This window comes from Mastigoproctus giganteus, chromosome 1 (assembly GCF_048544385.1).
Source record: "Mastigoproctus giganteus isolate SK-2022 chromosome 1, ASM4854438v1, whole genome shotgun sequence".
Taxonomy (NCBI): Eukaryota; Metazoa; Arthropoda; class Arachnida; order Uropygi; family Thelyphonidae; genus Mastigoproctus; species Mastigoproctus giganteus.
The window spans coordinates 37,147,138-37,168,823 of record NC_143575.1 but is presented as its reverse complement, the minus strand read 5'-3'; the positions used below and the strand labels follow the sequence as shown (position 1 = coordinate 37,168,823).

Below are 21,686 nucleotides of genomic sequence, written 5' to 3'. Positions count from 1 at the left end.
TAAAATCAAAGGAAGTGCACCCAGTTAATATAGATGAACAGTGCTCTGTTGAGTCAGTTTGGTGCGAGATAAGCACTGCGAAAGGAAAAATAAGGGTAGGAGTGTGTTATAGGCCTAATGACTTGAATGAGTACAATGAACAATTGTACAGAGAAATAGAGTGGGCCAGTAAATCTGAATGTCTTATAATGGGGGATTTTAACTTCCCAGATATTGACTGGAACTTGTGGGTTGGTCACTCACACACCAGTCAGACTTTTGTGGATTTATTGGATGATTGTTTTCTGCAGCAGCATGTTCGAGAGGCAACCAGAGAAAGTAACACTCTTGATCTGGTTATCAGCAGTGATCATTCGTGTATTAAGAATTTGCAGATAAAGGAACCACTAGGTGGCAGTGATCACAGTGTGCTGAAGTGGGATTTACTCAAAGAGGTAACTACCGTCAGGGGTAAAGGAAAGGGTTTTTGCTTCCGTAAAGGGGAGTACAGTGGTCTCAAACAGTTTTTAAATTCTGTACAGTGGGATCAACTGACGATGTTACCAACAGTAAATTCTAAGTGGGAAGCATTCAAGGAATTAATCGTGGAAGCTACTAGACTTTATATACCGATTAAGAAATATCGTTCAAGGTTTAGGCCTAAATGGTTATCAAATGAACTAATGAGACTCGTGACAGAGAAGAAAAATGCATGGGATGCATATAAATTATCAGGTGACGCAGAAGCCTGTGGCAGATATAAGCTAGTCTGTAATCAGGTCACAAAGGAGGTTCGGCAGGCGAAGGCGGATTACGAGAAATCTTTGGCAAAAGATGCTAAGAAAAACAGCAAGGATTTCTTTACTTATATAAACTCTAAAAGGAAGGGGATGAATATGATTGGTCCACTTGACATCGATGGTTCGACTGTTGATGATCCTGCTCAGATAGCAAACAAACTGAATGAGTATTTTGCATCTACATTCACACGTGAGGAATTATTACAGTTTGAAAATGGAAGAAGGTTATCAAATTGTAGCAGTGTGCTTAATGATTTTGTAATAACTGAGAGCAAAGTGGAGGAGAAATTGTTGAAGTTAAACATAAGAAAGGCACCTGGGGTGGATGGGATCTATCCAGTTATTTTAAAGGAGGCGGCAAAGCAACTAAGCAAACCCTTAGCCATAATTATGAGAGCATCCTTGGACTCAGGGGAGGTTCCCATGGACTGGAGATGTGCAAATGTGTCCCCAATTCACAAAGGTGGATCGAAGGGTGACACGAGTAATTACAGACCAGTTAGTTTAACTTCTGTTCCGGGTAAAATAATGGAGTCACTGGTTAAAGATGCATTGCAGGATCATCTAGACAAGACTGCAGCAATAATTCAAACACAGCATGGGTTTGTTAAGGGAAAGTCTTGTCTGACAAATTTGATTGGTTATTATGATGTGGTCACAAAGGAACTGGATGCGAAAAATAATTTTGATATCATATACTTGGATTTCAGGAAAGCTTTTGACACTGTTGCGCATGGAAGACTACTGTACAAATTGGAGCAGAATGGTATTAAGGGTAAGTTGCTACAATGGATAAAAGGATGGTTAAGTGGGAGAAGACAGAGGGTGGTAATCAATGGGTGCTGCTCTTCGTGGACTAATGTTATTAGTGGAGTCCCACAGGGTTCGGTGTTGGGTCCACTGTTGTTTTGTGTATTTATCAATGATATTGATGAAGGTATATCAGGCTTAATGTCGAAGTTTGCAGATGACACAAAGGTTGGCAGGGTTGTTAATGACAGTAATGGCAGTGTGCTACTGCAACAGGATCTAGATAATTTGGGCAGATGGGCTAAGAAGTGGCAACTGAAGTTCAACCTTGACAAATGCAAAGTACTGCATATGGGTAGAAGTAACCCCAGAGAAACGTACCAACTGTGTGGTACTACACTTAAGGTGGTAGAAAATGAAAAAGACCTGGGAGTAATTGTGCAGTCAGATATGAAGTTTTCTGAGCAATGCAGACAGGCTGCTAGGGCAGGTCATGGGGTTTTGTCAATGATATATAGGAATTTTGCTAGCAGGGAAAAGGAGGTGATTGTCCCTCTGTATAAGGCAATGGTCAGGCCACGCCTTGAGTATTGCGTACAAGTCTGGAGGCCTCATTTTAGGAAGGATGTAGATTTGCTTGAGCGTGTACAGAGAAGAGCAACACGATTGGTGAGGGGAATGAAGGGATTCTCTTACCAAGAGAGACTTAAGTTCTGCAAATTGCAGTGGCTGGAGACTAGGCACCTGCGCGGTGATCTGATTGAGGTCTATAAGGCCTTGAATGGGTTGAGCACGCTGAATTCTGATGGGATCCTTCCACTTGTTCAGATTACGAACCTACGGGGACATAAGTTCAAATTAAGAAAGGATAGATGTAGAATAGATGTGCGGAAATTTGCCTTAGCCAGCGGGTGGTTAATTGCTGGAACAAACTTCCATCTGTCGTTGTGGAAGTTGATAGGTTAAATAAATTTAAGGAGGAACTGGACAGGCATTTGGAGGGAATGGTGTGATGATTTTTTTTTTTTTTTTTTTTTTTGGCTGATGCTGCATAAGCTCCTACACTTGCTTTCTTGCATCATGTGCCACTACTACTACTACTACTACTACTACTACTACTGCCCCAGGTGCCTTTCTTATGTTTAACTTCAACAATTTCTCCTCCACTTTGCTCTCAGTTATTACAAAATCATTAAGCACACTGCTACAATTTGGTAACCTTCTTCCATTTTCAAACTGTAATGATTCCTCACGTGTGAATGTAGATGCAAAATACTCATTCAGTTTGTTTGCTATCTGAGCAGGATCATCAACAGTCGAACCATCGATGTCAAGTGGACCAATCATATTCAGCCCCTTCCTTTTAGAGTTTATATAAGTAAAGAAATCCTTGCTGTTTTTCTTAGCATCTTTTGCCAAAGATTTCTCGTAATCCGCCTTTGCCTGCCGAACCTCCTTTGTGACCTGATTACAGACTAGCTTATATCTGCTACAGGCTTCTGCGTCGCCTGATAATTTATATGCATCCCATGCATTTTTCTTCTCTGTCACGAGTCTCATTAGTTCATTTGATAACCATTTAGGCCTAAACCTTGAACAATATTTCTTCTTCGGTATGAAAAGTCTAGTAGCTTCCACGATTAATTCCTTGAATGCTTCCCACTTAGAATTTACTGTTTGTAACATCGTCAGTCGATCCCACTGTACAGAATTTAAAAACTGTCTGAGACCACTGTACTCCCCTTTACGGAAGCAAAAACCCTTTCCTTTACCCCTGACGGTAGTTACCTCTTTGAGTAAATCCCACTTCAGCACACTGTGTTCACTGCCACCTAGTGGTTCCTTTATCTGCAAATTCTTAGTACACGAATGATCACTGCTGATAACCAGATCAAGAGTATTACTTTCTCTGGTTGCCTCTCGAACATGCTGCTGCAGAAAACAATCATCCAATAAATCCGCAAAAGTCTGACTAGTGTGTGAGTGACCAACCCACAAGTTCCAGTCAATATCTGGGAAGTTAAAATCCCCCATTATAAGACATTCTGATTTACTGGCCCACTCTATTTCTCTGTACAATTGTTCATTGTACTCATTCGAGTCATTAGGCCTATATCACACTCCTACTCTTATCTTTGCTTTTGCAGTGCTTATGTCACACCAAACTGACTCAACAGTGCACTGTCCATCTATATCAACTGGATGCACTTCTTTTGATTTTATGTTTTTCTTAATTAACAGCATAACACCTCCTCCCTTTCTGTCCTGTCTATCCTTTCTGTACACATTGTACTCCCCAAAATCCAGTTCTGCATTCCTTATATCTTTGTGACACCACGTCTCTGCTATCCCAACAATATCCGCCTTTGATGTCTTGACCAACACTTCAAATTCATCAAATTTATTTACTATACTTGTAGCATTGGTATACATGCAAGCATACATGCTCCTATGCCTATTCCTTGTTACCCTAACACATCCCATATACCCAACTATTCCAGGATGACTGCCATCCGTCCCTGAAACCCCCAACACCCCTCGCTCCAGGTCGCTTCTTATTCTAATAGAAGTTGTGCAAGAATCACCTTCACCTCTGCCTGCGGTTACTGTTAAACTATCAGTCTTTGTATCCCCCCAAGCTAGCAGTTTTCCGACCCACCTAACACTGCCTCGATAGCATCAGCAAATATTCTTGCACCCTTTCTATTTAAGTGTAGCCCATCCCTGTAGAAGCAATCTCTCCTGTTAACAAGTACAGTCCAGGCTGAAAAAAATTCTACCCCTTGAGCCTTGCACAATCTTTCCAGGGCCGAATTGATCGACAAGGCTCTCATCATATACTCCCTCCTATCGTGTCTGGGCAGAATTGCAGACACTTTCAAATTCAACCCTAATTCTCGGCTTTTTTTCAACAGTGACCTGTACTTGTTGAGTAATTCTGCCGGTCTCCTACTCTTAATATCATTAGTGCCAACGTGTACAACTATATCACCTTTTGTGCCCTTGAAAGTTGATATCCGCTCTACAACGTCATCAACCTTTGCCCCTGGCAGACATACCCTGGTCCTGTTCCACCTATCCTTTTTTCATAGCATGTTCCCCGTTTCCCTGACAATAGAGTCACCAACAACTAATAGTTCCTGTGGGACCAGCGCATTCTGCCTTGGGGGTTGCCGCTGTGTTGCGTGATGACCAGGTGCAAGCTCTGGCGTTGATGTGAGCAGCTGAGAGCTTGATGGGCCCCTCAATTTATTTCCTTCGAGGGCATCCACCCTGTCCTTCAAACTCTCATATAGGCCCATAACAACGCTGAGTTGTCGCCTGATTTCCTTACACTCCTTACATCGCGCACACACAAAGACATCCCCCATGGCAATATCATGTTCCGTTCCAGAGAGTTCGGCAAACATTTCACAAGCTGCACATTTTTTTAGGCTGTGACGTTTTTTTTGGGAGTGTTTTTTTTTTTTTTTTTTTTGGCTGATGCTGCATAAGCTTGCTTTCTTGCATCAAATGCCTCTACTAATGCTAATGCTAATTTGGATCTTTTGATACTGTTGCACATGGAAGACTGCTGCACAAATTGGAGCAATCTGGCATTGGAGGCAAATTGCTGCTAGAGATAAAGGGGTGGTTGAGGGAATCAATGGACACTGCTCATGGTGGACGAATGTTATTATGGAGTCCCTCAGGGTTCAGTGTTGGGTCCATTGTTGTTTTCTGTATTTATAAATGATCATGGTATATCAGGCTTTATGTCCAAGTTTGCCGACGATACGAAGGTTGGCAGGGTTGTTAATGACACTAAAGTATACTGCTGCAACAGGATCTAAAAAAGTCGAGCAGATGGGCTGAGAGGTGGCATCTGAAGTTTAACATTGATAAATGTAAAGTACTACATATGAGCAGCAGTAATCCCAGAATAACGTATCAACTCTATGGTACCACACTGACAGTGGTAGAGAATGAAAAGGACCTGGGGATAATTGTGCAGGCAGATATGAAATTTTCTGAGCAGTGCAGACGGTCTGCAAGAGTAGCTCCTGGAGTCTTGTCTAGGATATATAGGAATTTTTCTAGCAGGGATAAGGAGGTGATTATCCATTTGTATAAGGCAAAGGTCAGACCACACCTTGAGTACTGTGTACGGGTCTGGAGTCCTCATTTTAAGAAGGGTGTAGAGCTGTTGGAACGAGTACAGAGAAGGGCAACAAGATTAGTGAATGAAACAAAGGGTTGCTATTACGAAGAAAGGCTTAAGTTTTGCAAATTACAGTGCCTGGAGACTAGGCACCTGCGAAGTGATCTGTTTGAGGTGTATAAAGTCTTGAATGGGTTGAGCATGCTCAATGCTGATGCGATTCCTCCTCTTGCTCAGAATAATCACCTGAGAGGGCATAAATTCCAATTGTTGTAGGATAGATGTGCGGAAGTTTGCCTTTAGCCAGCGGGTGGTTGATTGCTGGAACAAACTTCCATCTGTTGTAGAAGTTGAAAGCTTAAATAGATTTAAGGCAGAACTTGACAAACATTTGGAGCGAGTGGATGGGTGAAATAAGGTTTTTTTTTTTTTTTGGCTGGTGCTATATAAGGTTTTTGTATCAATAGTATTAGCATTAACATTAGTAGAGGCATATGGTGCAAGAAAGCAAGCTTATGCAGCATCAGCCAAAAAAAAAACCCTTCCAGTTCACCCCTCCGTTCGAAAAAAACCTGTCCAGCTGAGCCTTACATTTATTTAGGCTATCAACTTCCGTAACAAGGGATGGAAGTCTGTTCCACCAACCAACTACCCGCTGGATAAAGGCAAATTTCCGCACATCTATCCTACATCAGTCTTTCCTCTGTCTGAATTTATGCCCACTCAGGTGGTTATTCTGAGCAAGAAGAAGAGTCCCATCGGCATTGAGCATGCTCAAACCATTCAAGGCTTTATACACCTCTATTAGATCACCTCGCCGGTGCCCAGTCTCCAGACACTGTAATTTGCAGAACTTAAGCCTTTCTTCATAAGAGAAACCCTTTCTTCCATTCACTAATCTTGTTGCCCTTCTCTTTACTCGTTCCAGCAGCTCTACATCCTTCATATGCCTTTGCTAATGCTAATCAAATATGAGCATTCCATACTTGGATAAAACCAGCAATGCAATTTATTAAAATTAAATTCGACACTAGGTATAAATAAATAAGTTACCTTACCAGTGGTACTGGAATATCAACGGTCCTGCCATAATTTAATTAATTTCACCAAAATTTTTCTTCCATTTGCTAATTGCAGAAGAAACTTCATTAGTAATCCCCACAAATGTAATTTGTTTTCCCTTACGTATAAAATAACAAAAAGCTCTGTACAAGACTGCTAAATCCAGAGGCACCTGTAGAGCATAAGTCGAAACGGTCTTACAAACACGCAAAATAGTTAGCATTATTCTTTTGATAGATAATAGCTTTTGTTTAAATTTTACAATGACAGAACGAAAGTACCAGATTGATGCAGCATATGCCACAGTCGGAATAAAAATAGCTTTATAATATAGATACAAAATGCGTTTACCTAATCCCCAATCTTTTCTGGTAATCCTAACTATAGAGGCTGTGTAATTTTATTTTCCTACATAAATAATTCAAATGTTGTGAACACAATAACTTATCATCTAAGATAACCCCTAAATATTTTACCTGAGAAACAAGAGGAAGTTGTTTACTGTTTACTAATAATCGAGGTGGTCTGTTGTAGTCTGTTTCCTTTTAGTATCATATGATAGTTTTAGTAGATGAAATTTTTAGTTTTTTTAATGTAGCCCAGTCAGTAAAATCCTGAATATCCTCCATTCTACTTTCTAAGACTACTCTAGATCTCCCTGTCATGCACAAAACCGAATCATTGGAATAAGCCACCTTATAACAATTAGGGATTATTCTACTTAATCACTGGTTTAAGACCAGATTCCATAAAATAGGACCCAACACAGACCCCTGTGGACAACCGCGATCAATAACTCTATTAAATGTTAGGATCTTATAATAATCTGACTATCCATTAAATAACTTTTAATAATTTGATATAACAAATCAGGACAATTTAATTCTCTTAATGAAAAAAAAAGAGCACTTTGATACCGAACAGTATCAAATACTCCTTCGAAATCTATGAACAATGCTAGCACATATTTCTCACTAGAATTTACACAAAAATTAATCAAATCATGTATGACATCCTCTGTTGAACTATTTCTCTTAAAGCCATACTGATATTTAAAATGAAGATTTTCTTCATTGAACAATTTCTCTAGCCACAACAATCTTTCCGGTATTTTGTCCAAATTTGCTAACAAAGAAATGGGTCTATAATCAGGATCAGTGAACAAGTTGCCAGATTTTTGTAATAATTTTAAGAGAGCAATTTTCCAAAATCCTGGAAAATCTCCTTTCAATAAACACTTGTTATACATATTAACCATTATTTCTGGACAAAACTTAAAAAAAACTTTTTAACACAATTATTTTCAATCATGTCTAAACCTGGTGTTTTATATCCTCAACCCTAGAACATATAAATTTCACTTCATCAATATTAAATAACTCCATCTCAGATGATCCAGTATACTGTTCATTCCCCTGTTTAATTTGTTGCTGCTGTACACTATCTTCCCCACAGTTGTCATTCAGAAATAAAGTACTAGTAGCAATTGTAGCGTACCAATCAATAGGCTCAATATCATTTGAATACACAGTATTAATTAAATGATTAACATTCAACTTGTTTCTGAACTTCCCCCATGGCTCACAATTTCCAGCATATCAAATGGACCCCCGAGCAGTGGAAGTCGGTTATTTTCTCGGATGAGAAGAAATTCAACCTGCATGGCTGACAAACGATTCGCCATAGAAGTGGTGAAGAATACCATCCAGACTGTATGTGTCTACAGTGAAATTCCCTAACAGCCAAATGATATGGGTGTGCATTTCGTATCACTTGCAGTTTATAAAAGGCTCCATAAATGCCAATGGATACCTGGCTATATTGGAAGGCAAATTGCTGCCAACCATTAGAGACCATTTCAACCTGAATGTTTCAAGACGACTCTGCTCTCAGGCAAGCGAGGACTGATGAGGTGATTCCCCTCCCCCCAAGTTGTTTCCCGACAATTTGATGTTTTTTGCATTAATTTTATGACTTTTTAGTATCAGGTGCTCTTCTTATTAGCGGGGGTAGCAGCCCCAAGAGAGAGAGAGAGAGAAAAAAAAAAAGAAAAAAAAAAAGCATTTCTGTTGAGGTGGACGAGCAATTCTCATTGTTAATGCACGTGAAATCACCTAGTAATGTACAGGCAAGAAGGATTATTGGTTGTGTTAATTTTTGTTAGCTATTTCAAAAAAATTGCTTTTTTTCTTCATTGCAGCTCCAACATATTGTGATTTCACATGACATTGCCCAGTAACATGCAGATGGGATAATGCAATGAGTGAGGGGGGGGGGTGCTTTCACATCCTATCACTGCCTTCTTCCTCTTTCCAGCTGAAGTATGGCGTTGTACCAATGTTCTGGAGGATAACCCTGTGAAATATAAATATGAAACTCAAATCCAGATAAGCAAATTAACGTGTCTTCAATTTCAAGTACTGTATTTATTTCAAATGAATTATTTGCTTGCCTTGAATACAGGTTGACGTTAACCAATCAGATGGCCAGTGCTAGCCATATGATTGGTTAACTTCTAGGTATATGGGACAGGCAGTTGGATAGGTTTTACAAGTACTACTAAGTTGCAGGAGGGTAAACCTGCAACTTAGTGGATTTGGCTTTTAATTAGTGCTTGTAGCATTAATTGCCTGAAGGCCAGAGGTGCAAACAATGCGTTCCCAGTTCTCTTTTAATCTATTCATTATACGGAAATTTTGTTCTGTCTACAGGAACTATTTTAAATGGGAAAATTTGCTAAATAGAAAATTTCGCTATAAAGACGTTTGTTAAACAGGTCCAACTTGTACATGTCAAAAAGTTTTGGCACCCTCCTGAACTGCCACCCATAAGCAAAGCTTCACTCGCCTACCCACTTGCGGTGGCACTGCTGGTAGAAACCAAGTCTCCATATCTTCTAGCTGAGGTGCAGCATACAATACGAGCATATCTAAGTAATTTGAGCAGATTTTTTTGTTAGAAAAATGGCAGTCACTGGCTGAAGGACAGTATGCACGTTTCCTTGGGACTGTCACTCTTGTTTATGAAATGCGTGATTTTCAAATCCCTATGTGCTACAACTGTGTTAACTATACTAGACATTTGGAATGTCGCTTCATCAATGAAAATTATTTTCCAGAAAGTGCTAATCTTCGTCTATATGATTGGGAATGTGAACGGTGAATTTCGGTGAGGCTTAATTTCCTGGACGATTTGCACTTTGAAAGCATCAATTTTCAATCTCTTGTGAACCACCCTATACAATGTTACTCACAGTACTTGCAGCTGCAGGCTTGCCCAGCATATTGACTTTGTAAGACTTCAGGTAAACACTTCCTGAATTTCCAAAATTATCTAAAAATACACTAGGCCTACCGACTCCAGCACACCAACAATTTCTTTAAACTGTCTGTCTGGTTTTTAGGGGCATTAGCAACTAAGGCCATGTTGCTCCAGAGGGATATGCGGTGGTCATTCCCTGACCTTTCCGCATCCTCCGTATTTGGTGATCACGGGCTCGAACCCATTTCTTTAAACAGTTTCAACCATTGCTTCACTGATTGTTCCATAGGTGGATCCTGAAATTCTCATAGAAAACGCTCTTTAGTCACTGGAGATTTATCCCACAACAGCATGCATTGCTTCCTCCTGACTGTTGCTATTTTAGCAGTTATGTTGCAATGCTTGATGGGATGAGAGAAAAAAAGACTCACTGAAGTTGCTTTGATAATTTTAAGGTACTATTTTTTAATAAAAAAAATTTATATACTTCTCCAAATTGTTTTACAAAATTCTGGAAACCTGCTGTGAAAGGCATTGGTTGCTGTCTTGAACAGTGATGTATATGCTTTTCAGCTTTTAGTCAGAAAGCTATTGCCATGATTTTAAGCAGGCTAAACAAATGAAAAATACAAAGCAGAGTTTATGTTGATTAAGGTTTCTATCCTAATTTATTACACATCTCAATAGAGCAGGCAGTTTTCAATTGTAGTGTGCAATATGGTGGATGTATGGTATGGCATATCTTTAGCCTTTTGAAAATGAACACCTTGAAATGAGGACCCCAGAAAAACAGGTATCATTATTTTTCCTGCCTACAGATAGCACTAAATTTTGTTTATGAACCAGGATACTTCCATTGCACTGATGCAATTTGTATTTAGGTTAAAAATGGTGCACCCTCAGCCAGGACCGTACAAATGGGGTGAATTGGATGCACTGCACCAGGGCCTATGACCTAGGGGACCCCCCAATAGTGGGAGTCAGTCTCAACATAAACGAGGCCCATTAAGACCTTTTGCATCTGGGCCACCAAGTTCCTTTGCACGGCCCTGCCCTCAGCTCATTCTTGCCAGTTGAAATTGGAAAATTTTACAAACTGGAACTCGTTTTTATAAACAGGTGTCCCACTTTAATAATCAAATATGCCAGCCTTTTTCCCCCAACAAATTATAAAACTCCAGGCAAGTCAATTTATAATGTTGCTTGCAGAGTTGTTTCCACTGTAGATTTAAATTTGATTTTATCGTAATATTCATTCCACCTTGGTATGAAATGAAAGTTAAAAAAAAATATATATATGTGGGTATTGGCACACAGAGACAGATGTGGTAGTGGTTAGCCCTAGTTGCACAATAATTTTGCTTCAACCTTTTTTTTTATCTGCAGTATTAACATACTAAAATCTCTGACTAGTGCAAATCGCCACCTAGAAAAGTGCACTTGAGTTCGCCCAGCATGACCTAAGCAGTCTACTTGATTACATTTTTGTTCTCTTAGCAACATTAATGAAAAGTGATACAGTTTAGGAAAAAAATGTGCAAAACTTGCACTTTTTTATCATTCAGTGGAACATGCAGGTTATTTGGTGTATGGAAATGAGGGCCATTTCAAATTGGCATGCTGCATTCTTGACTTATGAATACATTTGATTACAAAAGAGTATTCACTTTTATTTTTTTTAGTGCTGTGACAGGGCCAAGGCTCAATGCTTTTATAGGCAGCCAGCACCACTGTTCAGGGAAAAATAGTCAGATTTTGAAGAATTTGCATCACAGCCATGTTAACATGGAAGTCATTGCTTACAGGAAGCAGCTCACAGGGGCAACAAACTATTTTACTGGGACCTTTTCATGTAGTGAGAGGTTTGCATTTCAGCTGAAGGAGATTACACCTTGTTTCTGTCAGTAGTGGTAATATTGATTATATAATTGCTCAGTTTACATATACAGGAATACTTTGCATAGTGCAATTAATTTTTTCCAAAAAAAAAAAAAAACCACGCTGATCGAGGTATTATTAGTATGTATTTTAATGTAATGCATTCCAAGAATTTGATTATATGGGTTGAGTATCAAAAATGTGTTTGTTTACCATAAATTGATGCACATGAAGTTGTTGCAAAAAAAGAAATTAAAATGATAAAAATGAAAAATACTAGTAAGTACAGTACAAATGATTTTTATTGGAGTATGTACATACCAAAAGAATATAAGTGAAGCATGTACTGTATTTTTATCTTGAAAAATAACTGATCAGCTTAGTTTGCAATTTTTTTTTTTAAATACATCTATTTATAACATCGAATGTCATTTTGCAACGCCTGCCTTACTTTCATACCTCGTTCAAATCTAGAACTCTCAGCGCCATTACATTCCTTCTTTCCATTCATTTGTGTATAAAGATGTAACGTCTTTAAAAAATAATCTTTAATAAAAAATACACAGCAAAAAATATTTGTACAGGTTACGCACAGCAAACGACCTCGCCGCTTGGAATTTAGACTGTTTACTAATGTATGAATGCTAGCAGTCTGTATACAATGGGAGTTGCTACAACAGTCAGCATGGCCTTGAATCCATAACGCACTGGTCTACGTGCTGGCATATCAAATGTATTGGTGCATAATGTAGTTAAATTTTTTTTTCAATTTGTAAACCGCACTATAGTGAAACTTGGGCTGTTTAAAACTGCGCTATGCGAGGTATTCCTGTATACAAATTTTCATGAATAAAAAGCTCAAAGCTTACCAAAAAAAAAAAAAAAAAAAAAGATTTTCATTTCATTCAAGCTTTTATCAGCATGGCCACCATGCCATGCATTCAAATTAGTCATTCTGGCAATGTTGTTTAATGTTCATTCCATCATTCTTCATTATAAAATCGAATTATGCATATGCTAACAGAGAAAAATAAAATATTTGATACTCTATTTTTAATCTATAAATATAAAATACTTTGCCATGATTTTTGGTGTGAAAACAGCATAAGACACTAATAAACAGTACAAGCAAACAGAACATAGTTTTCAACAATACTATATTACATTCTTTTACTTCAAATGTGTGAAATATCAATGTGGCTATTTATTAAAGTAATCTTAATTGACATGCTAAATTAACAAAATTATATATTATAATTTAGCTACTTATATTTCATTCAGAACAATTTCTTGAAAAATCAGGCCAATTCCAGAAACAATGCTTTAAATCTCTGTAGCGCTACTGGTGATTGGATCTCCAAGAAATTTTCTGGTGGGACCAGAGCAGTAGGAGCTATGCTAAATATTTCCATCTACTCTCATTTTTCAGAATCATACTTTGCATCTCAATGCAGTGTATTATTACAGAAATTGACAATCTGCTTTTCAATTCAATTATTTCTGATCTTTTAAGTTTATATTTTAGTGCACACATGGCAATTTTTTTTTAGTGAATTTTGCAGTTTTAATCAGGAAACTGACAATCTACATCCCATTTAAAAAAAAAAAAAAAAAAAAAAAAAAATATATATATATATATAGAAAAAAACAAGGAAAATTTCTCAACATTGGGGTTAGTTTCTCTGCTCTCACATGGTGACTCCATTTTCTACGATCTTTAACAATTAACTGGAATTAACGTTACTGCCAATGGGAGTGGCCACTATATTTACTACTGTATAGTTGATGTGATACCACTCTTACTACCTTAATGTAACAGCCATTCTTTGTCTGTTTAGTACTATGCTGAAAATTGACAATCTCACAAATGAGATTCTTTGGATTCCAGGGAGATCCCAATTCACAATGGTGGATCAAATGGTGAAGTGATTGTAATGAGACCTATAAGCTCAAGTTCTGTTCCAGGGAAAATAATGGAATCAGTGTTTAAAAATGTAATGCAGAAAAAAAAAAAAAAAAAAAAAAACACTAATAAAAGTTCATCATATCATTGATGTAATTTTGACTCTGGCCTTTTCTATTTTGTGTGAGTGGACTATGAATGCCTTTTCCTTTCAAAACATACCATACAGTTTAAAGTATATGTTGAAAGGGCAAAAAGTGAAAAATTTTGCATAATCATTCATTGAAGTTCCAATATCTAGCATTGTTTGCAATACCTTTTCCACAATAGATAACTTAATTTTCTTTTAGGCAATATAGAAGCAAATACAAATGGCAAACTAATCTTGTTCACAAATAGCAATTAAAGAATTCTGTGACTTAATTTCTCGATATTATTAAAACTTTCAGTAAAATCTTATGGCTCTGAGGTAAAATCTCCACCCTGTATAATAAGCACTGCCATATTGCTTTGGTAAATGGCCAATACAAGAACTAAATTCTTAAGTTCTAATTTGCGAGTGGTGTCAGATTTGGAAGGCTGGACTGTATAATATAATAGTTTTCTGTGCAGATTGACTTAAAGGGGATGATACTGATATATTAAACAGATGATTTTTTTATAATTACACATACACAGGATCCAGCAAAAAAAAAAAAAAAAAAAAAAAAATACAGAAATTTTGTTTTGCTATTAAAACATGCATTGAAATCTTAAAATTTATTATATCATTACATATAAAAATGAATGTTTAGCTTTTTTTTTTTTTTTTTTTTTTTTTGTCACTTCTTTCAAATTAAAGGATAATGTATCAAATTTCATAATGTAGAAATGGAGAGTGACTGAACTCATGCTGGTTTAAATGGTTTTTAACAATAAAATTTCAAATAAAGTGCCATTATTGAGCAACAGAATCCATGAACTGTACACTACAGATTTCACCCACAAGCTAATGTATGGGGTACAGTTAAAGGCAAGAAGTGTAATAGGTCTGTACTTTTTCCCAAGGATAATCAAGGTTTCATTAACTTATTTCAACAGTAGTGAAAGTAAAAGAAACTCTTACACAATCCAGTAACGTTGTGCTTTCAAAAAGATTGAGCTACAATACGTATACTGTGCAAAGTGTTCTCAAGATTAATTTTGTATAATAGAGAATGGCAACCATGATCTAACTCTGGATTCAGTGATAGAAAATGTTGCTATTAGAGCACCAATGCATAACAATTCAATAATTTAAAACTGATTTTGTATATACCGTGTTTTAATAAATTTAAGATTACACTGTTTTTATAGCAAAAAAGTGATTAGTATTAGTAATGGCCACATGGTGCAAGGAAGCCTATGGCTTATGCTGCATGAGCCAAAAAATTAATAAGAAAATAAAAAAAATAATAATAATTAATAAGAGAAAAGGAAATAGACAACCTATGCATTTCCTCCCTCCTCCCGAAGGTAATTATCCGGCTGACCTTTGAATTTCCCGAAACTGTCAGCCTCTACCACCCATGTAGGTAACTTGTTCCAGTAATTTATAACTCGCTGGCTAAAATAAAACTTCCTGCAATCATCTCCCTCCCCCTCATAACTTGAAATTACGGTCCATTGTTCTAGAATCATTTATAACTGCGAAAATTTCATCGTAATCCATTTCCTTATGCCTCTCAAAGCCTTAAACATCTCAATCAAGTCTCCTCTAAGGTGCCCAGTTTCCAGTCTTTGGACCCTTTCAAGTAGCACAATGTCTTTCTTTAGGTGTGTTCTCCACACTTGAACAAAGTATTCCAAGTGTGGTCTAACAATAACCTTATATAATGGGATTACGAGTCCTTATCTCTACTAGCAATTGTTTGATAAATCATTGATAGGACACTATGGGCCTTCCTTGCAACCAGTCTACAATGCTCAGAGAATTTCTTGTCTGACTGTATTGTAATACCCAAGTCCCTTTGAAGAAGCTCTGCTTGGCAGTGATCATTATCTACTCTACCAATCTTTACATCTGCAAATTTAGACATCATGACCTCTATCCCTTCATCGATGTCATTTATGAAAATCAAAAACAACAGTAATCCTAATTAGCATTAGTAGAGGCATACGATGCAAGAAAGCAATCTTATGCACCTTCAGTCAAAAAAAAAACAAAACAAAAAAAAAAACGCTCCCATCTCATCCCCCCATTCCAAATACCTGTCTAGCTCAGCCTTACATTTATTTAGGCTATCAACTTCCACAACAAATGATGGAAGCACCAAACAACTACCCGTTGGCTAAAGGCAAACTTCCGTACATCTATCCTACAATCGTCTTTCCTCAATTTGAATTTATGCTCTCTCAGGTGATTATTTTGAGCAAGAAGAATTACATCAGCATTGAGCATGCCTCAAACCATTCAGGGCTTTATACACCTCAATCAGATTACCTCACAGGTGCCTAGTCTCCAAACACTGTAATCTGCAAAACTTAAGCCGTTCTTTGTAAGAGCAACCTTTCGTTCCATTCACTAATCTTGTTGCCCTTCTCTGTACTCGTTCCAACAGCTCTACATCCTTCCTAATACTGATCCTTGTGGAACTCCACTTCTTACATCAACCCAATCTGAGGAATAACTATTTATCACAGCCCTCTGCCTCCTGCCCCAAAGCCATCCAGCAATCCATCTAAGGACTTTAATTCCAACCTGTTCCAACTTACAAAGTGACCACTCATGTGGGAGTGAGTCAAATGCTTTGTTGAAATCCAAATAAACAATGTTGAAATTATTCCCCAAGTACAGCTCTTGAGCGATCCTGTAAAAATAGCTAGCCAGATTAGTTAAACATTAGAAAACATTTTTCCCTTTAGAAAACCATGCTGAGTATCCTTCAGAATTCCATTTCTATATAAATGATCCTGAATTCCATCCTTGGTCAATGTCTCCACGATTTTTCCAATTACTGAAGTTAGACTAACCGGATGGTAATTTCCAACTTCACTCTTAGAACCGCCCTTATGTATTGGCACTTTTCCAATTCAACGGAATCACTCCCGAGTCCAGTGATGCTCTCATAATTAGCCTCAATGGTTCAGTGCATTCACTTGCCGCCTCCCTTAAGATTATAGGGTATATGCCATCAACCCCAATTCCTGGGGTTGATGGCATACTGGCCTGTAGGCTTGAAAGTTTTTTTCATTAAATAAACACGTGAAATTTACACATCATTAATTACATTTTTTTCAACTTCACTCCTATAATATCTCATTGGCAACAAAGGGTTTTTATTTATTATTAATATTTTAGAAAATATTGAGAAAAAAAACAAACAAACATGGGACTATGCATAACAGCATCCTCACTTAGGAACTGGGTCAATATATTTACTGCTCATGCATTCCATGTACGAAATTATTGGGTCTGAGGATAAATCAAATATTTATTTACAGATACTGCTACTTAAACCCCCATAAACTGCAATTCAAACTCTGATATAACATTTTACTTCATACAGAAGTACTCTGTACTTTTGTACAGACAAAACAAAGAATGCAGTACTTAAATATTCTAATGTGAAAATATGTAGTTTTTATTGTATTTGTTGGCAATAACAAAATACATCTTATTTCCATAGCTTCTTTATAGACATATTCTTCTCTGCATCCTTCTGCATTACCTACAAATAGTGGAGTATATTTGTTAAAAATACAATATTGACATTTAATTAAAAACTTATTAAAATATTATATATTTAATGTTACTTTTTATAAAGTTACATATTTGTTTATAGTTCATTTTAAGAAGTAAATTCTTAATTATACAGGGTCAGTGAAAAGTCCCTGTGCACCTGTACTTGCACCATGCTGAAATTGGAAAAGTCCCATACATTAACACAGCAGTTTATTAACATGTTTAGGGAAATCTGATCAATTGCATGAAAACTACAACTGGCCTCGAGTTCCCAGTGTCCCTTCAATATTCTTCCCCATAAACTAATACATATATTTAACAAACAATACTGTATATATATATATATATATATATATATATATATATTACATTATGCATGTAATGTATATATTGGCACTGCAATGGCACTAGCCTATAAATTTCTTATATTAATTATTATCAACATAATATAATAACATATAATATACATATATTTCCTTAAAATAGCTTGATGGTTTGTATTGTTAATTCTCTTTTCACATTGGAATGATTTTAATGAAGGAACAGCTTCCTGCTCTTCAAGTTTTATTTTCTTATGGACAAGTAAATAAGGCAGGCAAAACTTTAGGGTTGAACTTGTCCCATTTTAAATCATACAGATTGGTGTTCTAAATTGTAAACCTAGATATTTATTGCATATTAACCCTCTAGGTTAAAATTAGGTTTTGGTGCATTTATAAATACTTTTCTCAGCAAAGTTTAGATAGAAAATGGTTTTTTTTTTTTTTTTTTTAAATAAAAAGCAAATGATAAAGAATCTGAACAGTAATTTTTAATTTATTTTGGCTTAATGTTATATTTCCTTAAAATAGATTGAGTTTAATTTATTTCAGAATAAGATAAGATACATCAATATCAATAATTTAAGGAATTATTGATATTGCTACAACTGGACACTGATTGGATAAAGCTTTGTGAAAAAAAAAAAATTTTTGCACCAAGCTTTATCCCGTCCTAAGTAACTTTCAAAATCTTCCTGAATAAACCCCCCCCCCCTGCCTAAAAGGAATAGAATAGTACAGCTTTTGCCACACACCAAACTATATGAGGAATGTAGGAGCCTCTTACTGGCTATATAATAATTAGAATGTAAAAGCCTATAATAAGGTACCAAATAAAAAAAGTGCAGTGGGGATGGAGAGGGGGGGAAGACAAACTAGAACTTACTTTAGCAACTGCCATTTCAAAGTCTTCTTGGGTTACATGCACCCTTCTTTCCCGTAGCGCATACATTCCTGCTTCTGTACACACTCCTTTAACTTCTGCACCAGATGCACCTGGCATCATTTCTGCTATTTTTCTGAGATTAATTCCTCGTGTTAAATTCATTTTGCGTGAATGTATTTTCAAGATATCCAAACGTGCCTAAGAGAATAAATCAAGAGAAAAGCATATGTTAGTAACATAACATAGTAAAACCTCATAAATCTTGCAGCATCGTAACCCAGCACAAGCCATAATTTTGAATTTTTTTTTTTGAAGGTTACACACAAAACTTAAGTATTCAGGGATAATTCATTATTTTTAATCAGATAACACGGTCACTCTGATTCCTATAATCTTTACAGAATGACAGTTGGCAGCATTAAGCCAAAAATGTTAGATCGGGCTAGCATATAACATACTTGCCTAAGAAATAAAGGTCATTAGCTCAAACTGCTGCTTCCAGTATGGGTATTGCCCATTACTTTTTTTATTTTAATTGGAAATATAAATGGTGTGATATGATTTCAGCAATCAAACCAAAACTAATATACTATAAACTAGTATTGAAAGCCTCTCAAAATGAATGATTTTACATGCTGTAAATACAACAATGACAGTTGCAAAACAGAAAAACTGGTCTTTGGAAATTACTAACAGGACATAATGCATAATTTTTAGCACCAGCAGTGATCTCCCCCCCCCCCCATTTTCTTTTTAAGTCTGGCAGCCAACTCCTCCTCTGGCCTTGTATGGTCAACTAGCCTCAGAAATATTCAACAAAAAGGACTGGAATTTTCAAAATTACAGATTATTCAGGTTTTACTTCATACTTAATAATAAGAAATAAAGTTTAAGCTCCCCCCCACCCCTGCACAACTTTTGTTGTACTAAATGTGGAAAAGAAGACTGCTATAACAGCCTGTTATAGAAGTGTCACATTTTAAACAAATAACAGAATAACCTTTCAGTGATGTTATGTGTATAAAATTAGTGCCTCTTAAAGGTAACATGGTTAAAGAAGGTTGTTTTATCTCTAGTATTAAAACCATTGTGTTAATCATGGTAGCTTAAATTCTTCTCAAAATACATAAGCCCTCAAATATTGCTATTTCATTTCACAGGCCATAACTTTTCTTATATTAAATTATTAAGGTTTGCTTTCTTTATAGCATAGCATTTAATATAAAACTGCCATCTTCTTCTTCTTTAATGCTGCCGAATGGCGTTTGCGACTTTGTTTTGATATTGTTCTCTGTCTAGCGCTGCGTGTAGAATTTGTGCTGTTGTCATGGGAAGCCAGGTGTTGATGTTATCTAGCCATGCCATTTTTGGTCTGCCTGGGCGTTTCTTGCCCTCGATCTTTCCCTCCAGAATGAGTGGTAGTAGGTGATATTTTTGTTGGTTCCTAGCGATGTGACCTAGGTATTTGCATTTCCTGCTGATGATGGTTTTGAGCAGGTCCCGTTCCGTGTGCATGTCCTGCAGGACCTGTGCGTTGGTTATCTTGGCTGTCCACGGAATTTTCAGCATTCTTCGGTAGAGCCACATTTCGAAGGCCTGGAGCTTTTTTGTAGTGGCTGATGTTAGAGTCCAGGTTTCTACACCGTAGAGCAGTATTGGCCAGATGTAGCATTTCAATGTGCGTAATTTGAGCATGATGTTCAAGCTTCTGTCGGTGAGGAGGGTTCTCCATTTGGTGAATGCCTGCCTGGCTTGTTCAATTCTGCTTTTGATTTCGGCCTCATGGTTCAGCTGGTCATCAATGAGTACTCCGAGATACTCGAAGCGGTGTATTTGTTCTAAATTTTCGTTGTTTAGTTTGATCGTGATTTTGCTAGAAGTCCTGCTGACCTTCATCACCTTTGTTTTCTTTTTGTTGATTCGTAGCCCCCATGTTTGGCTTTCTATGTCCACTTCGTTCAAGATGGTCTGTAAATCTTGTTCTGAATCCGCTATTAGTGCTGTGTCATCGGCATATCTTAAGTTATTGATGTAGTGTCCGTTAACTTTTATGCCGATGTTCTTGTCAGCCAGTGTTTGGTCGAAGATCATTTCCGAATAGATGTTAAAAAGAATGGGAGATAATGGACAGCCTTGCCGGACGCCTTTTTTTATTGGAATTGGGTCTGTCAGATCGTTGTCATAGCGAAGCCGGGCTGTTTGATTCCAATAGAGAGTTGTAATAAAGTTGATATCATTGTTTTCAGGCCCAAGTTTTCTCAGTCGGTCAATTAGGCGGTCGTGGTCTACTGAATCGAAGGCTTTCTCGTAGTCAATAAAACATATATACACGTCTTTTTGATGTTCATAGCACCTTTGTAGCAATATTTGTAAACAGAAAATTGCTTCTCTGGTGCCTAGTCCCCTGCAGAACCCGAACTGTGTTTCCTAGTGCACTTTCGCACTTACATCTTATCCTTTGCTGAATCACCTTGAGGAAGACTTTTAGCACCTGGCTCATTAGACTGATCAGCCTGAAGTCTTCGCACTTCCGGCTGGTAGCCTTTTTTGGTAGGGCCACAAAGATGGACTGGAGCCATTCGGATGGAATGTCGTTGTTGTTGTAGATTTGATTGAACCATTTCGTTAGTTGTTGGATGTTGCTGTAGTCTAGTTGTTTCAGCAGTTCCACATGAATCTGATCAGGTCCACAGGCCTTGCCTGGCTTTGTTATTCGGATGGCATGTTCCACTTCAGATGTTAATATGTGGAGATTGTCTTCCTGTGTTCGTTGTTGCGTTTCTGCCGGTTTTCTGTTGGTGCTGAACAGATTGTATATATAGCTCTTCCAGGTGTCGAGTTTGGCTTGTTTGCTTAGTATAGGTTGATTGTTGTCCGTATATAAACTTGGGATAGGAGCCGGTTTGTAGATGTTTCCAGCTTCTTTAAGCTTCTTGTGCAGGTTATAGTTGTCATTTTTCTTGATTAGGTCTTCGATTTCTGCACACTGATCTTCCATCCATT

The 21,686-nt window shown here is 37.2% G+C and overlaps 1 protein-coding gene across 1 annotated transcript in view; it reads right to left on the bottom strand.

The window, feature by feature from the left end:
* Nucleotides 1-17,212: 17,212 nt before the first annotated feature.
* LOC150090709 (26S proteasome regulatory subunit 8) overlaps nucleotides 17,213-21,686 on the bottom strand; it is a 122,879-nt gene continuing 118,405 nt past the window's right edge. The window contains exons 10-11 of the mRNA XM_090372340.1: nucleotides 18,684-18,881; nucleotides 17,213-17,463 (exon numbers count right to left, since the gene is read on the bottom strand). Coding sequence (XP_090228466.1) covers nucleotides 17,410-17,463; nucleotides 18,684-18,881 — 252 coding nt within the window. The 3' untranslated portion in view covers nucleotides 17,213-17,409. The remainder of the gene's footprint in view (nucleotides 17,464-18,683; nucleotides 18,882-21,686) is intronic.